Source organism: Passer domesticus, chromosome 6 (genome assembly GCF_036417665.1).
Source record: "Passer domesticus isolate bPasDom1 chromosome 6, bPasDom1.hap1, whole genome shotgun sequence".
Taxonomy (NCBI): domain Eukaryota; kingdom Metazoa; phylum Chordata; class Aves; order Passeriformes; family Passeridae; genus Passer; species Passer domesticus.
This window is the reverse complement of record NC_087479.1, coordinates 36,025,989-36,049,080: the sequence shown is the minus strand read 5'-3', so window position 1 is coordinate 36,049,080 and position 23,092 is coordinate 36,025,989. Positions and strand designations below refer to the sequence as shown.

Genomic DNA, 23,092 nt, shown 5'->3' with positions numbered 1-23,092 from the left:
CTTGCAAAATCCACATAGTTGATGGTGGAGAATGGAGGAACAGATCACAGAAGTGTAGAGTCAGAAGGAAAAAGCTCAAGTATTTTGAGCTCTGTGGACAAGGCTCAGGAGCGGCGTTGGGCCATCATTTGCCTCCATGCTTATTGTACTGTTGCAGCACAGGTGTATGCCTGAAAACCAGGGCCATGTTATGTTACGCAGCACGTGCATAATTCAGCACTGCCCCTCTGAATTCAGAGCTGAATGAGATTTTGCCACAGTAAGAAATGAAGCTCAGGATCCCCTGCTAGCATTGCACCTTGTGCTGGCACATGCCGAGTGGTGTTTGCCATAGGTGCTCTGTCACAGTGCCAGCAGGAGTTCTGGAGCTGAAGCTCACGAACTTGAGGCCAGGAGCAGCAGAAGCTCTTCCAGAGAAGTGTTGAAGGAGGCCATAGGAGAGGCCAATGCTAATGTCCGTGTGTGCCTTCCTCAGGGTGTTCTACAAGGTGAAGAGCCGCAGTGCTCACATGAAGAGCCACGCGGAGCAGGAGAAGAAGGCGGCGGCGCTGAAGCAGCAAGAGAAGGAGGCGGCGGCGGCGGCAGCCCGCAGCCAGGCCCAGCAGGAAGAGAGCAGTGACAGCGGGAGCAGCAGCAGCAGCGGGAGCAGCAGCGCCAGCTCGGATGAAGATGGAGAAATATAGCAGCAGACCACAAGTGGAGGGAGTAGCAAGGCTGGACCCAACCTCCCTCTCGGTGGTCTCACTTTTTTTTGCTTGCACTTTTCTTACCCAAACCATCTGGTTTTGGTTTCAGTGCTGCCATTTCCTCATGCCACATGTCCCACTTCACCTTGCCAGTACTGACCACACCAGAATGGTGGATAACAAGATTTGTTTCAACTTGGATTTTTTTTTTAAGACTGATAAGATTTCTATTCTATTTATAATGACATCCGAGGTACATAATAGAACAATGTCACCTGCAGTGGAAGTAAGTTCTCTCAGGTCAGTCAGACCTTTCTTTTTGTTCTTGTCAGGAATCGTGGTAGTAGGACTCTTGGATATAAAGGTTTCCAGACTGGAGCAAGAAAATTAAGCTCTACTATGAGCTAAGTGTATCCAGTTACTGTGACACTGGTGATTTCTAGTTGTTTCCTTTCTCAGCGAGTTCTTCTTCCTTTTATGCTTTCCTGCCTGTCTTTCTGAGCAGTTATTCAGGCAGACAACAAGTTTTGTGGAAAGATGGTGTGCACTTTTGACCTCTGTTTCACAAAAATGAAAAGTAGGATGAGCAAGACACTCTTCTTCCTTTTGAGAGGAAGTTTTATTTTTCAAATGGAAGCCTGAGGTCAGTTGTCTTATGGCATTAAGAACATAGCAATGGATATAAAAATATCCTGTGGGATAAGAGTAGCCACAGGCCTTGCAGGTTGGCTCATCTTGGAAAACAAAATAGTCAGCCTTTGATTAACTTAAAGGAGTCTGGGCTTCACAAGTGCAATTTGAAATGAAAATTGCTGGGTTTGAATTTACATAAATGGGAGCAAGTTTGTTAGTGAAAATGAACCCAGATCTTCTTGTGTGCTAGATTGTGTGCAACTCAAAAATGGGAGGAATGGAGTCTCACCTCCAGCAGTCATCCCTCTGTGAATGCTTTTACCTCTCAATATCCTCTTCTGTCTTGTAGCAGCCCTCATTTACTCCTGAAATTGCCATCATCAAGCTTTTATGGCAGGGCCCTAGTTTCCCAGGCAGTTGCTGTCAGACAGAATGTACAGGAGAAGCTTGTCACCTATCTGCACACCAGTGGCAGGGCAGTGCTGCTTGCTGGGTTGTCCTGCTGTGAGCTGTTCTCTTTGCTGAAAGGCTGACTCTTCCTTCAGAACTGACACAAGCTAGTAGCCCAAAAAGTCTAGCCACCAAAAGCTGCTGGTGAAAGAGAGTTAAAAAGTGGCCCAGGTGACAGATGTTAAATGCACAGGATTGTTCCATGCATCTTTATAGCCCACATTAATCATTATTTTGTAAGGATGCAGAGAATCACTTGTGCTTCATGGCCAGCTGGTGCCATCCTGCAGCCTGGCTGCCCAGCTTCCTCCCCCCATCCAGTGCTTAGGAGCAGCACTGATCCCCAGCTTCTCAGGTGCTGGCACTGTGTCAGACCAGACCGTACTGAAGGAACTGATCACTCTTGTTTTCCCCAGCAGGGATCCAAGGGATGTTGTTGTACATGAACTACTGAGTGTGCCTGACAAGGAAGGTTTTTTAAATTTAAATCTTGACCCTTCCAGCTGCTAGATAAATTCCTGGTTAACTACAGAAAGAGGCTATAACTCCAGCATGTCATGTGTCAGTCTTCTTGCCCTGTATTATGCAACCATGACGGCTTCACTCTTTTGTTTGGGAGGCTTTGTATTGTACAACGTTTGCTTTGACATATCTATGCCTTTGCATAGAATCCTTTTTCTGAATAGCAGAAACAGTTACTACTCTTACAAAATCAGGAGGAACGTCATTAAGGACTGCACTCTCTGCAAAGTTGACACTTTCACCTGTAAGTGTTCAATTTTCTGTCAAGATTGTATTTTTCATTCCTATCAAAACTGGGGTTCCTTTCAGCATTTGGATGACTGTTCCATGTTCCTGCATTGAATGGATCTTATTGGCTAACCAAAAAGCACATGAACTGTGAACTGTTAGAATCATTCAAAAACTGCAAAGAATAAAAGCTGCTTCTTTAAAAAGAAGCTTAAGCAAATCAGTCTTCCTCTTAAGGATTTCAGTGTTGATTTTTATCTTTTTTTCTTTTATTAACTAGGGGAAATGCTTGTCTGCCATTATCTTAGAGCCCTTGGAGAGAACAGAAGCTTTATCACACTGTGTCAGGAGAAACAGTAGGTGAAGCAACTGCAAGCATTATTACAGTCTTCCAAAGGCGAGATCATTCACTGATTCTCCCTATTTTAGGAAACAGATATCATTTTTCCCCTTGTCAAGGACAAGCTGTTGAGGTGCTGGTTAGAACAAATCAGAGATTTTCTTTACTTGCATAAAAATGTTGTGTATATTATGTGCTGATTCCAGTACTGGTTGTTTTTCTCCCACCCTGCTGCAGTTTAAGTAGAATGGAACAGGAATACTGGACACAGTTTGTTACTGGAAGAAAACCAGAAAAGGGCTTTTCTGAGGATAACCTCTATAACAGCTGTGGGTCAGCAGGGCTGACCATAATCAGGTAAATGTGCTAAGTAAGTGAAGTCAAGTTGGAATGCTTCTGAGCATACTTCCAAATTGCTGGTAGCCACCAGAAGACTTCTTTTCTGGCATGGTAGTAAGTAAAACAGCTCCTCCAAGTGTCATCTTAAAAGACAGAGAAGCAAACCAAGCCTTCTATTCACTGGCTCACAGAAGGAGTTTGGAATTGATCCTGCATTTGAATTAGAGCTTGCCTACTAGCAAGAGTTGGCAGAGAATTGTTTTTTAAAAACGAACAAAACCAAATCCCAAACAACCAACCCCCAATTTCTGTGGACAAAACATTTAAATGGAATTTGTCTAATTGGGAATGACTTATGCTTCTACTCTTTGTGGGGGAAAAATAACTTGAGTGGCTCTTTACTGCAGCACAGTGTTAATTTACATTTGTGTTATTCCAGTTAAGATTTTAAAAAACCCATCCTAAACAAACAAAATTCTTCTCAATGTTCTGTTGATATGTCTGTTTTAAAACTCTATGCTTGCTATTTCCCATAGTTTAAGGGCCTATTGATTGATTCCCATTTAGTGTAAGGGTTTGCTGCTAATTTTGAGAACAGGCAGAAGAAAGTAATTCATTTGAACAAGGTGTCTCTTCACTTGAAGAACAAATGGGAACAAATACAATATTTACAGAATGCAATTCTGTAAATATGTACTAATAGATTTGCCTTTTACAGTGCAAGATCAGGCTTTGGGTGGTCATATACCCCATAGTCAGATGACTGTATTTCAAATCATTACCTACTGGAGTCTTGATGCCAGCCCTGGGCATCACAGAGATGCAGTGACAGGTCACGTTTGCCCTGATCACATACGTCTGCCTGTGCTCCTGCCTGCCCTTCACAGATAGATTCAGTCTTTCAGATTTGTGATCTGCATGGGATAGCATCTGAGTTTTGTAAGACTATGTGTGTATGTAATTACTAGATAGATGCATGCACTTGTGATGCATATCTGATATAGCTGCAGGTGTTTTGCAGTCTAGCTGCAAGAACCACTCTGCATTTTAATTTATTTGATGTTTGTTCTTTTACTGATACAGGTGATGGTATCAGAGTGAACTTGGCTCTGTAAGTTGAAGGCCTACAGCATTTCACTCAGCTTTGCAGGACCATGGCATTTTGCTGGCTAGAAACAGGTAGGGATGTAGCTGCTTAAAGGCAGGGCAAAGATAGAAATTCAAAAGCTTAAAGGTAACTCTTCTGTTAAACCCATTGTAGATAAAGTCCAGTTTAACTAAAAATACTCTGATTTATCAAACTGAGGCTTTTCATTATTTTTATCATTGCAACAAGCTTAGATTAAAATCAGCACTTTTCAGAAAAAGTGTTTCTTAAATCACAAACATGAGCTTTCTCACTCTCTGCAGTTACACACTTCTTAATTCTTTTTCAGGCAGTGGACTAGAAGGTTCCTACAGATACATACTGTATTTTAAAGAAATGGGAGTAGGAAGGACGATAGTCATAGGAGTCTTGCTTTCATACAATGGCACATTTAGTCCAATGCTTACCAGAAACCTTATTCTAATACACATTTTCCCACACAAACTTTCTCCCTGCTTTATCTTCTGATGTATGTCTGGAAGTTTGTAAAGCTTTAAAGAGACAGAGAGGCGAGTCTACAAATGATGTTTGATTTCTAGGGGAGTGAGTTTCTATGTAAATTCGTCACTTGGGTTCAGCTGCTTTACTTTCCCTCTCCTCTCCTGTGTCTTATGTTAGGAAGACACAAACTTTAAATCCCAAGCTGTCTAAGGATCTTTCTTTCCCTGACTAAGTTTCCATTGACAGCTGAGCCTGAAAAATCCCTTAACTTCTCCAGATTAGAAGACAAACATATATTTTTATAGAAATGTAATTGTGTATTTTAAAAAAAGTTTCCTGCAGCTTCTCCACATGTATTTTTCCCCTTGTAGTTCAGATTTGATATAAACTTTTTTGTGTTCATTCTTTTTATGTTCTGTTTTTAAATTTGTAGTCAAAGCTTTGGTGTACTGTACAGGAGCAGTCAGCCTTTGTAATTACTGTATAAATGCTTTATAATAAAGTATATTACTTTTATTTTAACAAGTGAGCAGACACTTCCTTTGGTGTGTCTGCTGCCTAGGGCACCTTTTAAAAGACTGTTACATGTTTAAAATGTACATATATAAATATATTTACCTGTTGCTGTACAGTTGTGATAGACTGGACTGAATTTATTTTTTGTGTGCTTTTTTATAAAATATTAATACACTAAAGGAAATCTTGCAGATGTGATTGTAATGTACTATGTAACTTATTTACTTAATATCCTCTATATATCTAAAAAACCTTTTATTAAATGAGGTTAAAAAAACAGTCTCTTAGCTGAGTTTCTCAATGGTATGAGGGAGTGGCTGGGATGCGCGCAGGCTGTGATGCACAGAAGGCTGTCCTGAGTCCCTGTGTCCCCAGTCCCTCTGGCTGGTCTGCTCTCTCTTCATACCCACCTGTGTTTCCACAGCAGCCCCAGAGGCTGTTTCTCACCCTCCCCCGAGACACCAGCCTGCAATGTGTTTTATGTCTTACATCCAAGAAAGTAAATGGCACCTGCGGCTGTAAGTGCCCAGAGAAAGCTGCAGCTCCACTGCTTCACAGAAGTGTTGATGGGATGTGTGTTCCCCTCTGAGCTGAGCACCCTCACAGAAAGACAGGGAAAAACCTTGACAGTGTGCTAGGAATTCCTGGGGAATAGTTCTAGGTCTGCTGTGCTGTAAGTAATGCCGGTGGGATTCTGACACTACCTGAAACAACTACAAAGACCAAGGGCAAGGCAAAGACATCATGGAGTAACTCAGTACCTGATGGGCCCGCATCACATGTGAATTCTGCAATGGCTTCAGGTGTAGATCACATTGTGTCACACTTTTCACTGATAAAGTTTGAAAAGTTTTAGTAAATGCCGTCTTAAAGGCACTTATCTGTTACCTGACTCTGAGTGGGGGATATAACAGGTTTTGTTACACAGAATGTATTTTGTTTCTTCTGGCAGCAGTTGGATTTCTTGCTGTGGATTTTAAATATGGTTCCATCTATTCTCCAAACATCTTCCTTCTGTTTTGGTACTTTGCCTTTTAGTTAACTAGGCTACACAGGTGTTCTCACACCTGTGGGCATGATGTCTTTAAAAGCTACAAATGCTACACAAAGCAGATGGCAGAAATGTGTACTAGTGCCCAATTGGTCTCCTGTGAGATTGCTCTTAGGATCCAAGGCAGCACACCTGATTAATTTATGCTGACTTTTTCATTTCAATATTTTTGGCAATGCTGGCAGGAGGAAGACTGGGCCCAAGACACGAAAACACTAATTTTTTCAGCTCAGTGTAGATGTCCTTGCTTTAGTTTATTCCTGTGCTTGTAGTAGTTGATCAGCAATAGCATTTGGAGAAAAAAGTATTTTGCTTGGTGTGTGAAGAGACAGGGAACACTGAAGCCTTCACTTGAGATAACAGACCAGGACTTTAAGGCTTTAAGTCATGCATTTGCCTCCCTGTCAAAGCCAGCTGACAAAAGTGCTGAAGTTTAGTACTTTGTACTAAATCTGAGGCTGTGCAAACAAACTTTGGATGATCGAAAAACCCATACACTTTGAGCAGTTTGGGTTCTATCTTTTTTTAACTTCTGGATCTAAGCCCAAGCTTCTGGAAGTTATTTCAGCTACTGAAAGAAACCTTATAAAGCACTTTAGTGACTAGTAAGCTTTGAGTTAGTGGTACTGTGAGGAGTTCTGCAGTAGCTCCCTATATGCTTTCTAAATAGCATTACAGCCACTGTAGGATGCTGCTCTTGTTATTATTGAGACCAACTGCTGTGGACTGTGGGGTAGGAAGAGTTTTCTTTATATCAGAGTTTTGAAATTACATTTCAGTGACATGGTCTACTGAAGACTGAAATTTCTATTAGAGAAGCCTTTGAATCAGCCTTCCCCTGTCTGGGTTTAATGAACCTGATTGTATACTACTGTTAATAGAATTTAAATTCAAAGTGAATTAGTAATTTTGTACTGAAGAAAGACCAGCCATTTCTCTACTTACCTGGATATTTTTCCACATATACCAGTAGCAGACTTTTCTCTTAGGACCTAAGAACAAATTCTGACAACAAACATCTTAAAAGATTGAAAAATATTTATGTATCAGATGACAACAATCACAATATATCAGCATTTTTAAAGCCTTAAGTTATTTTCTATTCTAAAATATAGAGGCAATAAGGAACAGCATTTACATGCTATCATACTCTAAATACATTGCTTCCTGAGCAGCCAGGAAAGTTTAATGGGGAAAAAAAAATTAGTTTCCAAATACTCTTCACAAGCTAAACTATTTCATTACACATCAGTGAAAGACATTTGTATAAAATAAGGTTATATTATTTTTTAACAAGTTTCACAGAATAACATTTATAAACATAGGCCTAAATAATTTAAACACAGCAAATTTAACAGCTTTTCATGCTACAAAATTACTGTATAAAAAAGATTGCCAAAGGGGATGTTAAAAGTGCTCTCTTACTTGGAAGTTTTTCTAGATGAGCCTACTTCTAGTGTAACCTGAGTCATCTGCTGGTTCTCAGGTCTCTTCTGTCATTTTTCCATCAGTTCTCAATAATCACTGCATACATCAATCAGCTCTTTGAAGACAGGTGAGTGTGCCAACAAACAAGCAAAAAAGTTAGTTCCTAGTTAGTTCCCACCACTAATTTATTTTTAGGATATTTCTCTAAGGAATAAAGTGGATGCTAGTCCTCTGTAACTTCACTGGGCAAAGCAGAATTCCACATGGCTTGCACATTTTATATGGGTGCCCTTTTCATTCATGAATAATAGTGTACTTACTACTGCACTGGATGTGGTGTGATAGGGAACAGCACAGTGCACAAGTGAAAGCCAGGCCTTCCAGCATCTCACTCTAATGTCCCTGTGGGTGCACAGGCCAAGGTGTCACTGTCACCTTATACATAACATCGTGTAGCACCACCAATATGCAAACCAGCTGTTTGAATTCTACCACCTCTCTATGTCTTCCATCACATCCATTGCCTAATTTTAAAGTGCACATTTAAAAATTTAAGGAAACTTTGCTTTGGAGGAGAAAAAGTTTGGGGAGGTTGTTTTGTTCTTGAGAGTAATCACAACTCATTAGGCAAAGCAAGATAAAGTTAAGCTACCAGCTTTGAGACAAAGCATCTCCTGATAAACAAAAGCCACAGGCAATTCTTTTCTTACTGTGTTGTTTCAATGAGACTGACACATAGTTTTTATCAGAAGGGTTTTAAATTATAATCTAAGACTACATGCTCCCTTCCTTCAATAATGTTTTTTTTTCCCTTTTTTGTTGGTATTTATAATGCAGCGTCCAAAGAGCTGGAGAATTTGTGCCATTTCATCTACGGAAAGCACCAATGCCAGTGGGCCACACAATCCACCCAGCTCTACCACCACCTACAATAGTTTTGGACTGATCTCTGTAGGTGTAGCCTCTACTGAATCACTTTCAAGAGCCAGGAACTGCCCTTATTCCTCACAACTTGTCAATGGATCTGTGTTTCACTTCAATCACTATAACATAGAACAGTAAGTTTCTATTCTGCTCTCAGAATGCCCCAATATAGCCAAAGTGTAGAGTATTTGCTGTATCTAATGTAATCTTCAGAAATGTACAGACTTAAGCCATATTTAAAGAATCAGCCATCAGGATTACTTGGTGTTGGACTATGCTCGTCACTCCCTTTTCCTCCTGTCACAGTCATGTATGGAGCTAACCCAGCCACACGCACCACTTGCAGCTGTGCTGGGAGAGACAGGCCCAGAGCTTCAACCACTTTTCTTTGTGGCCAAGCACTAGGAAGAGAGCACCACGTGGTCTAGTCTGAAAATATCTCCAAACACAGAGATGAATTTGGCATTTCTGCTTGTTGGGAACATTCAGAAGGCAAGTTTTGAGTCAATCAAACTCTGGCTCACACGAGCACACTTTGACTACTGTGGTCAAGGGCACAGCCAGTCCCCTGTGGTCCCCCCCAGCAGATGGGGCCAGCAGGGCCTAAGTGTGCCACAGGCTCTGTACTGCCCAAGCACACCCACCTTGCCAAGAGTGGTTGGCTGCAAGTGAACAGAGTGGCTTGGCTTCAAAAGACATGTGAAATGACTGCTGACTGTAGACACTCCTCCATGGTGCTTCTTGGTCAATGCTGCCTTATGATAAAGCTAGGAAAATACTTCTAAAGAAATAACAAACAAAAATGAAGTTGTCTAAACTCAGTGAACTAGCTAACTAAGAAAGTAGTTTCTGATAAAGAGAACAGCTGCCTGGAAGTAGTTTTTGGTGGGTGAAGAATGTCCAGAGTTTTTGTCACTGTGCTTTTGACTTATTTTTAGTAACGGATCCAAATCAAACTCAAACCTCTTCAGCAAATGCCAGCTTAAATCAGAACACTTTAGAATTCCTCCAATAATCAATATATTGAAACTAAACTGTGATTGTCTTGTAATCATTTACTTCACAGTGTTCACTTAGAAACTGATTAGAGAATCTCCTACTACAATTATACCTGGAGCTTGAGATCTGTACCACTGTTGTCTGGGCCAATTCTACCATTTCATCTCTGAACTTGGCTTCCAAGATTTCAACTCCTGCCACACCTTCACAAACAAAATAACTAAGAGTGGCATTCTGAGCCCATCCCTTCTATGTCTGGGCTGGAACCAGCAGATATACTTGTCACTTCAATTTAAAAAAAAAGATGGTACCACAAATTAGAAGAAAAGCTTGTTAAACAAACAAAAAGGAACTGCAGAAAAATCTACTCAGGTGACTCCATCTGTTCTTCAAAGAGAAGAAAAACTGCACTGTTGGCATCCCACAGTGGAATCAGGTATGTCTTCATCATTGTTTAATGCTTTCCACTAGAAATAGCCACATAAGGGAGCTTTACTAAAACTGGTTACCCTGCAATATAGCACATTCAGTACCTCTTCAATACTTTTTTATCAATGCCCTCATCTCATCATCTCATCATCTCATCATCTCATCTCATCTCATCTCATCTCATCTCATCTCATCTCATCTCATCGTCCCCACTAACTACATATTCTTTCTCTCACTGCTGATACCTATGCTTTCACAAAAAATTAGTATCCCCAAAATCAAAATTTTCTGTCCTCAAGCCCAAGTCTTCAGTGTGCTGTTAGTTTCTCTCTTACTATCAGCCTCCTTAGTTACAGGAAGATTCCAGAGCTGAGAAGGGTTATGTCCACCAGTGACCCAATCCAAAGCTAGAAACCAGCTGTAGGCTAATAGGCCACATATTCCAATCTAAAGTAATGTCTTAATAAGAGACAAAACCCAAAGTTAGCAGGTATTTTAGTCTTACAGGAACCATGCAATGAATTCCCATTGCCTCTTAAAAATAAATAAATATGTAAGTTATAAATGGCCTTCTAAGCAATGCAGTTGAGTGCCAATGAGCCCCTTTCAAGACTTAAGGCCAGGAACAAGTGCTCATCAGACCAATACCTTTTTTTGTGCGTATGCAACTACTGGGCCTGTTTGGCATAACACTTCAAGGAATGAAAAGGCAAACTCACATATTAAAAATATTGAGAAAGTCCCATGACAAAATTAAGCATAATAAAGCTCCTCAGGTGTCTCTGAACCACAACATTATTCTTCTGGCCTCAGAGTTTCCAATTCAATGTTGGCCAGCAGCACCAAATAAGCTAAAATGGTTCTTTTATAACCCAAGAGTGAACAACAAGCACCACTAATCAGGAATTAAAAATAGGTATGTATTAATTTAAATACAGATCTCTTGCTAGTCAAGCAGCAGGTAAACTCAGCTCCACTAGTCTCTACAGAAGGTGTCATAAGCTTGATAAAACCAGTGTGAGCAATTTTTGGTAACTAACTCTTTGGGTGAGAGATTGTGGAGATAAGCTGGTCTTTTAAAAACTGCCCAAAGATTTTCTTCAAAACAAATACTTTTATAAAAGTTTATGTGCAAAGCTATCTGGAGTTACTTTAATAATTTAATACCCAATAAGAAAGTGTCATCAGTTTCCTCCTTCTGCTCCTTCTGCTCCTTCTACTCCTTCTACTCCTTCCGCTCCTTCTTCCTCTTCTCCTTTAACAACTAAGGTACCTAGGAGAAAAAAAAAATAGGAAAATAAGAAGAGGAAGACATAGTTCATTATGATCTATCTGAAATTACAATCTTATCTGAATTATGATTTATGATCTTATCTGTCCTGTTGGAAAGAGTCAAGAGTTGTATTTCCTGCCTGTTTCTAACCAACATGAACTTCTGCATACCTCAACTGGTCTTAACTAGAAAAGCCTTCAACTTACAAGCTTCTCTGTTGGACGTTTTTCCAACTTTTTGGGTAACAGAGAACAAAAAACTACTAAAGGATGGTCTGCAAAGATCACCCTCACTTGGTCTCCAGGAGATGCACCAAGTCAGTTCAACTGCTAACAACCAATCAACACATCACCCTACTCTTGTGGGTTCCCTACTTTCTGCTGCCTTTTCCAGGACATATATGCCCAAGTTTTAATGTGGTTAGTAAGTGTAACCTTATAATGCCAAGGGTACTTTTGCCCACAAATACATGCCCCATTCCTTTTTTTGTTTTACATTCTAAACTTTTCCTATTACAACAGCAAATGGACCACTGCAGGCCATTCTTCTAGCAGTGCAGTTCTCACATCAGGCTTCCACTTTCTAAATTTTTTTTACTGCAGTTGATCTGGTTTTAGATAGTGTCTTCCCATCCACCGCTCCCTGTAGTGAAGCTGTCTCCTCTTGTTGACATGCCTTCTCCCTTCCCTTCCCTTCCCTTCCCTTCCCTTCCCTTCCCTTCCCTTCCCTTCCCTTCCCTTCCCTTCCCTTCCCTTCCCTTCCCTTCCCTTCCCTTCCCTTCCCTTCCCTTCCCTTCCCTTCCCTTCCCTTCCCTTCCCTTCCCTTCCCTTCCCTTCCCTTCCCTTCCGTTATTCTGACTCTTTGTTAGTGTCACCACTCCTGCTCTCCCCTTCATTGTTTTAGTACACGGGGATAATAGTGAACAGCTAACATCTCCACTGACAGGAATTAACATATTTCAAAATAGATTTCAAAATTATCTAATTTTTAGTCACTAAATGGTTGAATATCTTTTCATACCAGTGTCTTAAATAGGAGAGGACAGCTCACAAATTGAGGCTTACTGCAGTAATGGAGAGGGATATTCAGGCATTTAAGAAATTTGCATGCAGATTTGAAAATTTGCCCTTGCATCAAAAGCAAACCAGAGTATATCCCTGTCTATCTCCATTATATGTCACCTCTTTTGTTGGGAAAACTGTAATTCAACTTGGCAGATGAAAGCCTTGTTAACTTATTTAATGCTAAGTCTTTCCATTCCCTATCAGGTATTTGATAAAACTGCTTGGGTAACTACAGAATAATGCCCAACTATAGGTTGCAAGACCACTTGGATTTAGCACTCCAAAATCCATCAGACACTGCGGCCAGGATCTCAGTAACTACTTCTGAATATCTCTGAAGAGAAGGGAGGAATATTAATATCATGGGCACACAAATGAATCTCTGAGGTTATGTTTAACTTCCCTACGGTTGTCTTTAGATTAAGCTTTTAACTCACCCCAGTTGCCTCTTGCCCCAAACTCACCATCCAGCTTTTTCAGCTTGGGTACCCGTTTGGTTGCTTCTTCAATCCAACTGTTATGATCAGCAGCAAATTTCTCTTGTAGTGGATTGCCTACAAACACCAGCTCCTCTAGCACTGGCAGCTCTGCCAGCCTCACAAACTCTGCTGCAACCACAAAGGTGAAAACACCAACCAGATTGTAGAACATGGAAAGCACATCTGCGCCACACATTCCTTTCACACTCAGTGCAAACGAAGAGCATAGGATACAACAGGAGAGGGACTGCTTGGCTCTAACTGGTGTCAGGTTAAAGAACAGGGATGTGCTTTAAAAGAGGTTGGAGAAAGATGATTCAAAGCATAAACTTAATTGCACTTGGAAGTTAAATTCAATATTCTAACTATTTTTACTCTCTTGCATGAGTGGATGTTTAGGGGTTTTGCACGTCTGCAGGCTTGTCAGTTACAATCAAAGCTCCATGAAATACAGCACTATTTTCACTTGGTGACTTAAGTCATACATTCACCACACTACAGAAGTCTCTACAGAGTAGAGATGCATGGCTTACCCCAGTCTTTCACCAAATTATTTGACATATAAAGAACCTTCAGTTTCTTCATTACACGGATACCCCTCAGTTTCTCAATTAAGTTGTATGAGATCCACAGCTCCTCTAAAGTTTCAGCAACTGCCTCCTGGAAAATAACAGGACTACTCAGATAAGCAGAAGTACGTCTTCCTTATTATTCATACTCCTTCACCTTCTACAGCTAATATCATGTAAGAAAATACTAAGGATATTGGTCCTCATTTCCTTTTAAGCAGGTCCCTAATTATAAGGCATGGCAAATGCTTATGGGAATTAAAAGGCAAAGTTATATATGCAAATACATGTAAGGAGGACAGAAATCACTATATTAGAATAAATCAAGACATAGTTGGCTGCAGTAGTTCTTAGGGCATAGGGGCAGAGGAGACAAATCTGCCTACTTGTGCACTGCAAGCATGCGTGAAGAGAATGCAATTCAACAACTGCTTTGGAAGGGATGTTACACAACGTGAGAGCATTATTTATTCTGGTATGTTTGTATCTGCTGGCCAGAAATCACATTCCTAATTCTCTCAAAAGAGAGGGTTTTTTTAAACCAGTCATTACACTAACTAACTTTGCCTTTCACACTTAAGAGATATGGCATCTCTGAAGATGAGAACAGCTTTGAGGTGAAACAGTATGTCTTGAGAAAGAATTTATATAATAATTTTAAAAATACTGATTGAAAAAAGTATTCTTCTGGCCTGAATTAAAATGTAACAAAATTGATCCAATTTTTTCCCTCAACTAATTTTCCCCTACTAGGTAGATTCAGTCCTGTCACCATCAGCTCTAAAGCCATACTGTTTCAGGTGCCAGTTGACATAAAAGGGACTGACTCTGAGGAAGTGTGTTTTTACAGGACTGCCAATATTTGTAGTAAAGAAGCATAGCCTAAGTATCTTCAGGTAGAAAATTCTGCATGCAAAAAGTCTGCAGGAATAATATGACTGTAAAACCAGAAGAATTTAAATGGCTTTACAGATAGACAGCAATTTTCCAATAGAAGTTCTGATTATCTTTATTAAAGACAAGAAAATCTCTCTTCCTAAAACTTTTCAGTGTAGTAAATTAAGGTAGAAAAATTTCCAAACATTAAGAGAATTTGAACCAAGAAAGTGAACAACTATCTGAAAATTCAGAAGCAATGTGTAAGAGTGTGAAGAGATGATAGCAAAAGGAGAATATAAAAGGTTAGTGCTTAACCTTTTATTCACTTAATTTTATTGAATTCAGCAAAGACTTGTATGAACACAGGGAAATTACCCCACATTCTATTTTGTTAGTGAAGTATTGATACTAAAAAGCACATACCAATCCATTCAAGTTCTTTATGTTATTTCTTCCCAAAGACAGAATCCTCAAATTTTCTGCAATAAATTTTAAAAAATCTCATTAATAAACAGACTTTCTTTAAAATAAGAAGATACTGTAAGTCACTTTAAATGCCATATTCTGCTTACAAACTGTACTCTGAACAGGCTGCCTTAAGAAAGAATGACCTAACAGAAACAAAACCTCTTGACCTAAACAGATCAGCAGGAATTGATGCAGGGGAAAGCTCAGAAAAAATACTCATGAATACAAAGCTGCTCATGTAGAGGTTACCTAGTTGAAATTCGGTTTTGATAAATACTGAACAAAAATTATTTTTTCACCTTGCACCTGAACTCTTAACTGCTGACTTACTTCTTACATAATTTATATCCCTTCTTCTCCAGGCAAAAGTGGTTCTGATCTTATTTTAAGGCAGCAAATTTGGTTCCTATACTACAGGCACCATATAAAGCTGCCTTACAGATGCCTGATGAGAGACATTCAACTTAGTTCTAGTTTGTCTGGCTTCAGCATCAAATACTTGGTATAGACTGGATGTTTTGAATCTACATTAATATAAATATTTAAGATGCTTTAACAGCTCTTAATGTTTTATACCACTAAAAATTTTCATTGGTTTCACTTCTATGTATAACTGCCTAATTATTTTTTCCCATGATAATTACTCAATTGAAGTATTAAAGAACAGTAATTTGGAACCACTATTGGAATATTTTTCCCTGACTAGTATTTCCAAATCTTTTGCAGTCTGAGTTTATGATGCAAAGAAATAAGTTCATGAAGCTTTTTGGCAGATCTCTTGGTGTGCAGTTGGAAAGGATGGGATTCCAGGTTCCTTATCTATCCAGCTGGCATTTTAATAGGAACAGAGAAGCCTGGAAGCTCCACTTCAAAACCTGCAGCTCTTTGCCAGCCTCATACCACAGTCAAAGTCTTGAGGACAGACCATTAAGACTTCTGTTCCAAAGTCAGTAACCCAAGAGTTTGAAAGACTGTGTCCAAGAAAGACAAGCTCTACTTCTAGAGATGTTGATGGTAGCACATCCATTTACAAAGTATGAACAAAATGAAACCAAGTATATCTACTCCTCTGCAAAGTGGAATGACATCTTGTCCATCCAGGCCTACAACACTCCAACCTCACTGCAACCAATAATGCATTTGCAGAGTTGTTGAACTGTGGACTGTCTCCATCAGGAACATGGAAAATGGTCATGACATCACTCTAGAACTGATTAGGTGTTGAATAGCACAGCAAGGCCCACGGGAAGGTACTGAAGTGCTTACTGAATGGAATTTTTTGATTGTTGCACTGTGAGACAACTGTCAAGGCCAGTGCAGGGATACCTGCTGCAATGCACCACTGCTGCTCAGCATGCATTCTCCAGTAAGACTGGTCATTTTAAAGGTCACTTGTAATGTTCTATGAGGAGGGAATAAAAAAGGATAATAACAGGTATAAATAAAGCTGGACACGTGTAACAAATGATGACATATCTCCTAACCAGGCAACTAGAAAACAAACACAATGGACAGCTGGCTTGTCACTTACTTAGGTTGTTCAAGTTGGCAATTCTGTCAATGCAGTTTGTAGACAGTGATAGTTTCCTTTAAAAGAAAGATAATTCACAGTATATAAGGGATCACTACACTGGAAGAGTTCCATGTCCCAGCACCACTGCATTAGAAATAATTATATGGTCTTGTCTTATTAGACAGTAAACTAACTGGATATGTAACAGACTCAAAATATCCTCAAACCATTAAGATTTCTTCAACTTTATTTAGCTTCTGGGAAAGTACCATGAGTTACTTACACAAAATACTAGATTATCTTTTGGTGCCTAGCCTTATCAAGTGCATGGATGTTTATTTCTGAAATTACTCTAATCTCTTTCTGAAAGTCCTGCTCAAATTGCCTCTTTTTTCCCCATGAATTTTGGAGTGGATCATAAATGTGCCATTTAGCTGATAGACTCCAAACACAAATCTATAATTATATACTGATAAACAGTTATAAACAGATATAATTTTTCTGGGAACAAATATTAATACCGAATCTACCCTAACACCTTCTGAGTTAAGTTACAGGGGTCTTTGAATTAAAAAGGGCAATTGTGTGCAGTAAGAGAAGCTCGGTTAAGAAAAAAAGAAGAGAAAGTTTCTGCTTTGAAGGCCACACTTAAACACAGTAAACACATATTTGCAGTGGACAGCAGAAAAACTGAAAGGAAGAGAGGAGAATATTTTGTTTCCAACATGTTTTTAATTGAACTTACTCGCAGTTAACAAGAGCGGAGAGAGCGCCATCCATCTTTTCCACAGGAGGAATCTGCCCATACAGTTTCACTTCCTTTGCCTCTGAAGCCTTCTGGCCACTTTTCTCTTCCTAAAGAAAAGAGAAGGAAGAGACTCACTGCTACATGCAATTACCAAAAACTACTACACTAAAAAAATTACTCTAAAAGTGAATACTACAGAAGGAATTCCAATATACTACTGGAAGGAGAAAGCATTTTGAGTACTGTTATCAAGATTCCTGCTAGTGTAGCATAAGAAGGGTAAAGCTAGCTTATTTTCAAGATATCAAAATAACTTATGCATTACTTATGCTGGTTTTTAAAAGTTGTGTAACACTTGAGCCATTTAATAAAGGAGTCATCTGCCATAAGGAATGGAGAATAGATTAAAGGCTAAAATTCTGGATTAAGATATTTTCATGGAGACTGACATACAGAAACCTCAGATAGGGCCAACCTATAGCCGAAACAGATTTAAAAGTTCTGACAGAAAAGTCTCCGTCTCGCTTCACCCAAAAATCTCAGAACTCATGCCTGGCTCACAATAGAAACAGAACACAGGGGAGTGTGTTTTGGGGGAGAACTTCAACAGATTCACAGCATCAAGAATCTAAAAAAAATACATTCTAGTTAGTCATTAAGAAAAAGTGGGGGAAGATGCCACACTTAAGAGAATACACCAAAAGACAGATTTCCTATTTACAACCTAGGCTGACAATTCAGAGCCTTGGAAAAATGGATGTAACTTCAGCATTTAGGTTTATTAAAAAATATGGTCCATTAAAGCTTTCAAAATTCTGAAGTGATGGCAATTACTGACTAAACAATTGGAACAAGTATCTGTTTAGAGAGCAGCAGCAGTTTTGACAGCTGCCTCACTGACAGCACAAAGAGACCATTTTGTCAGTTCACTCCGTGTTCAGTGCAAGGACTGGAGGTCCATTAACAAGGGAGAAATCTTGGCACTTTCAAAACAAGGACTCCTGTTTTCTCCTCCATTTCATGCATCTGCTGAAAAGAGAGATAGCTAAGTGTGCCCCAGTTTATATGGCTACCTTGTAATTAAATTAATCTTATCCCATAAGTCTTTCAGTATCCCACAGCAGAACATCAGATTTTGATAACATTATTTTTCCTCTTATGCACCCAAAATCATGTTGTCTTGCACACTTATTTTTATTCCAGTTTCTGTCCAAATTCAGTGTGACAGTATTTTTACTCAAAATTAGTGATTTAGCAAATAATCAGATGTTTTGTTGGAATATGGTGACACATGTTCAAACAAAGTAACTATATCAATGTGAAACCTCCATTTTAATTTCTTAGAACAGTATTTCTGTTGTATTGTATTTACATTCAGTTTGTAATGTATGAGCTTATACCAAAAAATAAAGGAGAGAGCTTCCAACACAGACTGGGCCAGCAGTGAGCTCACAGCAGTGAGCACCTTCAGGAAGACAATTCATCCAGATTGCCAAGTACTTCTGGAAGCAGCTGCACAGCCACAATATGCCACAGAGAAAATATAGGTAGAACAGACAGTTTTTATAAGAACAGGTTACACGTTTGCCAAGTTGAAGCTGCTTTGATTTCAAGTTGCTTTGATTTAACTAATGTCACCCTGTCTGTAGGGCATAGGTAAACCCTTATGCCAAAGGGAAGAAAAACATTTGGAATGCAATCCAACACCAAATGCAATTGTACAAATCACATGAACCCAGATTAGGAAGAGTAAAAGGAAGATTTAGACTCACCCCTAATAACCTGAACAGAAAAGCAAATTCAGCACTTTATGCCTAATGTTAATAGAAACTCACTGACACAGGCTGATTCTAAGAGACACGTGACAGAGGAGCAAATGAAAAATAAATCTGTTAATAGAAAACATGGAGCTGAAGTTCTGGAAGGCAGAAAGAGTGAGGGAGGAAAAGCAAACTATTTTTATACACAGTTCATACCTCTACTAATGCTAATGTCTGCAAGTGCTCGTTGCATTCTAGCTCTTACTAGGAGAGCAGCAGTGAAGTTTGTGGGATATACCAACATAACTGGAAAACTCCTGAAATACTGAAGGTACTAAATAATGATAAAACTCAAAATGGAAGTAATCTTCAGTTACAGGCTAGTACCATGAGCTTCTGGCTTTCAAGTGTACCTACCCATGCTATCACATCCAGATCTTCCAGAGGCCAAAACATTTATAAATCATGGCTCTAGCAGCTGTCCAGAATTAGCAGGAAAGCATATGTACACCAAACAGCACATCTGTGCCTTCATCTAAAATTCAGAGATAGGGGAAAGATTCTCACTGGTTTTACTGGACAGTGAACCTGACCCTTGAGCATCTACATCATCATTTGGCATTACATCCCCATCCTTGCCAACACACAGCTTTTTGGAAGACCAGGTCAGCCACAACCAGACAAATGAGCTTCTGTATTAACAAAGTAGTTTAAGAAGGAAAAAAACACAAGAAATTCATTCTGAGTTAAGCTTTGCACAAAATGAGGGACTATATGTCAAAAGATATGTAGAAAATTCACTGAATTCAGTACAGTGAGAATTTCACACTTGTTTATTCTGTGGGAAAGACTGCACTTGGGTAAAGTGAACAGAGCATAATTAAAACAATAGCAGAACAAGGCAAGAGGGCAAAACAGACTAATCTTTACCAGTTGTATCAATTTAACAGGAACATACAGAAAGTCCAACAGAATGTACTATACAACAACAGTAATCATCATTTTACTTTGTGAAACTTCTTAAAGCAGATGTTTCATGCAAACATATATCTTTCAATGTTTAAAAAACAAAATTAGCTGAATACAGTCAAACCTCATGCTGCTAGACACTGTCCTAGTTCTTACCCATCTGGCTAGAGCTTCTTTGATAGTCGTTGCTTTTGCCTAAAAGTGAAACAAATGTTAAGTGAATATTCATTGAATTTTTTAAGTGGCTTGTTCACTGCAAATCTATTTCCTCTTCCTTCCCTCTCCCTATCCTGCTTGTTTGTCCCCCTTCCACCACTTTCCTGTGTTATCTTGGGTCAGGCAAGTCAAAGAAGTTGGAACCCCCCAGTGTCCTGTAATTTTGTTTTCTGGGGTACTTTGCTGCATTTTCAGAAGAAAACAATGGGCTAAATGTCAGGACATTATCTTTCTGATCTTACTTTCTGCCCCATGGCACACTGCTTATTAGCTTTTATGGTGAAATTCAATTTAAAGGCATAAGAAATAACTGCATTGAAAATTGTGGTCTAATGCTCTCACACTTTCTATTGTGCATTAGCAGCTTCCTGTCTGACAGCAAGTCTGTGACCAGAAAATTGTACAGCCTCCTAAAATTAACTGAAGAGAATGAGGTACATGTTGCCAAAACTCAAGAGCAATTTGGATTCTATATATTTGGGGTTTCTTTCCAATGGTTTTGCATTGAGTTACACCATGCAATGTGAAAACATGTATTATTCAGTTTGGAAAAACCTGACAGCTGCTTTTTAAGGCATTTTAAGGACTGACCTGCTGACCAACTTTCTGTTGTCACTAACTCTTAGTTTTCCACCTCACATCAGAGTCTTAGTGAAACCACATAAAGATATCCAAAACAGTAGCATATAAACAACATGTTTAATGCTTCTCTAAACATTAAACATATTCCAAGATATCTTTTGGATTAAAAAGGTTTCAGAGATCAATCTTTTACAAACAGTGATCAATAGCCTTCTTTCTACCAATACAGGAAGACTCTAGTTTTGGCATCTCTGTTGCTCTTAAGTGTAGCAGGGAGTGGATAAAAACAGCCTGTCAGGTAATCAGATGTATAACCCCCCATACTGTAGAAGTTAAAAACAACAAACTAACTCCCCCCAAAAATCTTACAGGCAGCCACCTCAGTCACAGAGCATTAGGGTACTTTACTTGGGACCACAAGAAGTAAAGTCCCAGCAATAAGAGGCAACAGCTGAGGCAGCTTTATATAAGAAAAGGCCACAGCCACCAAACACCCGGCAACAGCCTAAGAGCCAGCAACACCAGGGAGCCTGAGCATGCATCTCAAACATCAACATGCACCTCCATTTAGACATCCTCAGTTGCTGCAGCTGTTTCTGCCCACTGACAGGCATTCATTTCAGTCTGGTCCATACCATGTGATAGCCAGCCCTAAGTCCCATTGGAGATGACCTGCAAACTTGAGCCCCAGCAGCAGCTCCCCAGTGTCTGCCAGAGATGAACATCTGCTTGACCTCCTCTGGTTCAGATCACATCCCTAAGCTCCCACTACAACGGCCTCATTCAAGCCACTTAATAGCTACCAGCATGCAGGCAAAAACAGCTGGCTTCCAGTTAATTTGGGATTTTTGGGCAGAAACTTCATTGCTTTTCTCATAATTTTGGCAGCCAATCACCACAGCATTTGGGTACATGATCTCAGTCACTCACGTTGAAGGCAGAAATGCATTTATAAGATCAGTAGCTGCTGCTGTTTCAAAGTCATGCCTAAAAACAGTTTGAACTTTAAAGCTACTGATCTGTGTGAGCACAAGGAGCAGCTTCTTCCCTGACCTCTGAACACTTATCTCTGCTGATTTGATGAAAATATGGACATCAGCACAGCAGGTCATCAGGAGTGCACATATCAGTGACTTCATTTTCTTTGAGGTGCACTTGAAATTTCTGTAGGTAAATCAGAGTATCTTTTGCCACGGGGGGTTACTTAAGGGAAATTTCCTCCAAGAAGCTTATCTGCAGGGTGCTTCTACCTGCTTATTGAACAATTTTCTACAGGTATTTAGACTAAAGAAAGTCATAGTAATTTATTTTAAAATTTTCAAAATGCCAAGTGATCAGTGGGCACCCTGAAGAATCACCATCAACATGGCAGGAACAAGAAACAGAATCTCTGAAGGGAAAAGATAACCACACCTGTACTAGTAATAGTTGTAACAAAAGATGTATTTCCCAACCCCAAACCATAGCGGTTGGACACATAGTATCTACAAAATTTAGACTCCCAGGAAAAAGCAAAACTCCACACTTCACCTTTATTTGCAGACATTTATTTGTATTTTAAATAAATTAAATCGGAATTGCACAGCAACACATACCAAGTTAATCGCTGCAGTGCTCACCGATACTGCCGCCTTAAAACCTCGTACTAACGGAGGTCTGTGAGTTCGTGACGCCCCTCTCTCCTCGCTTACCCCCGAAATCCCCCTTCCCACGGCACAGCAGCAGGCCACCGGCCCCCGCCTCAGCCGCCGCCCCGAGCCCCGCGCTGCCTCCCGGTCGGCTCTCGCCGAGCCCGGGCTGCTCGGCGGGCCCGGCCCCGGAGCGCTCCGGCCCGGGGCCCGCTCCGACCCCCGCCGCCGGGCCCCGGCGCCGCCCCGGCCGCAGGACTCACCATGGTGCCGTGGATACGCGAACGCTCCGGTTGCTACGGGCGCGGGAACGCCCCGCCCGGAACTGGCGCAGCGGCGCGGCCCGCGGCGCCTTGTGGGACTGGCGGCGCTGGCCGGGCCCGGGCCCGGCGCGGGGCTCTCGGCCCAGCCGGGGAACCCCGAGGCAGCTGCGAGGGCCCCCAGCTGCGGCCGGTGCAGCTCATGCAGCCCCCGAGCACTCGTCTTAATGGAACGTGATGGGCGTTTGGCCTGGCAAACAATTACTGTGGCGGGTTCCGGGCTCCTCGGCACAAGAGGAGCTGCTGGAGAGGGGCCAGTGGAGAGCCACAAAGATGATGAGGGGTCTGGAGTCTCTCTGGTGACGAGAGACTGCGGGACCTTGGCCTGCTTCGTCTACAGAAGACGAGAGTTCACCAACAGATACAAATATCTCAAAGGTTGGTGCCAAGAGGATGGTGCCAGACTCTTTTCAGGGGTGCCCAGGGACAAGACAAGGAGAAACAGCCTTAAGCTGAAACACGACAAGTTCCACCTCAAGGTGAAGAAGGAC

General features: G+C 40.5%; 2 protein-coding genes across 16 annotated transcripts in view; one reads left to right on the top strand and one right to left on the bottom strand.

Annotated features, from left to right (window-relative positions):
- MIDEAS (mitotic deacetylase associated SANT domain protein) overlaps positions 1 to 5,589 on the top strand; it is a 54,457-nt gene extending 48,868 nt beyond the window's left edge. For all 7 annotated transcript variants that reach the window (XM_064424477.1, XM_064424470.1, XM_064424471.1 and 4 more), the window contains exon 13: positions 476 to 5,589. In XM_064424477.1, the coding sequence (XP_064280547.1) occupies positions 476 to 683 (208 nt within the window). In that variant the 3' untranslated portion in view covers positions 684 to 5,589. The remainder of the gene's footprint in view (positions 1 to 475) is intronic.
- Positions 5,590 to 7,373: 1,784 nt separating this feature from the next.
- On the bottom strand, positions 7,374 to 22,658 carry DNAL1 (dynein axonemal light chain 1). Of its 9 annotated transcripts, none has more exons than XM_064424503.1 (9): positions 22,545 to 22,658; positions 20,012 to 20,050; positions 17,124 to 17,233; positions 16,397 to 16,452; positions 14,821 to 14,876; positions 13,483 to 13,609; positions 12,935 to 13,078; positions 11,301 to 11,406; positions 7,374 to 7,896 (listed from the first exon to the last, which is right to left on the bottom strand). In XM_064424503.1, exons 1-8 carry the CDS (start codon positions 22,545 to 22,547, stop codon positions 11,318 to 11,320), a joined length of 624 nt encoding a protein of 207 aa, XP_064280573.1. In that variant the 5' UTR covers positions 22,548 to 22,658; the 3' UTR covers positions 7,374 to 7,896; positions 11,301 to 11,317. The 9 variants fall into 9 exon arrangements, with proteins under 9 accessions (XP_064280573.1, XP_064280575.1, XP_064280576.1 ...); XM_064424505.1 differs by lacking the exon at positions 7,374 to 7,896 and adding an exon at positions 19,304 to 19,421 and having other exon boundaries at positions 9,504 to 11,406; positions 22,545 to 22,611; XM_064424506.1 differs by lacking the exons at positions 7,374 to 7,896; positions 22,545 to 22,658 and adding exons at positions 19,304 to 19,421; positions 22,249 to 22,341 and having other exon boundaries at positions 9,504 to 11,406.
- Between the last annotated feature and the right edge of the window lie 434 nt (positions 22,659 to 23,092).

Bases quoted from the DNA above. Each gene is read 5' to 3' on its own strand.
- DNAL1 (XM_064424503.1), bottom strand. The intron at 16,453-17,123 runs GTAAGTTCAATT...TTTCTTTTAAAG, and splicing joins TCCGCTCTTGTTAACTGCGA to GAAACTATCACTGTCTACAA. The intron at 13,079-13,482 runs GTAAGCCATGCA...TTGTGGTTGCAG, and splicing joins TAATTTGGTGAAAGACTGGG to CAGAGTTTGTGAGGCTGGCA.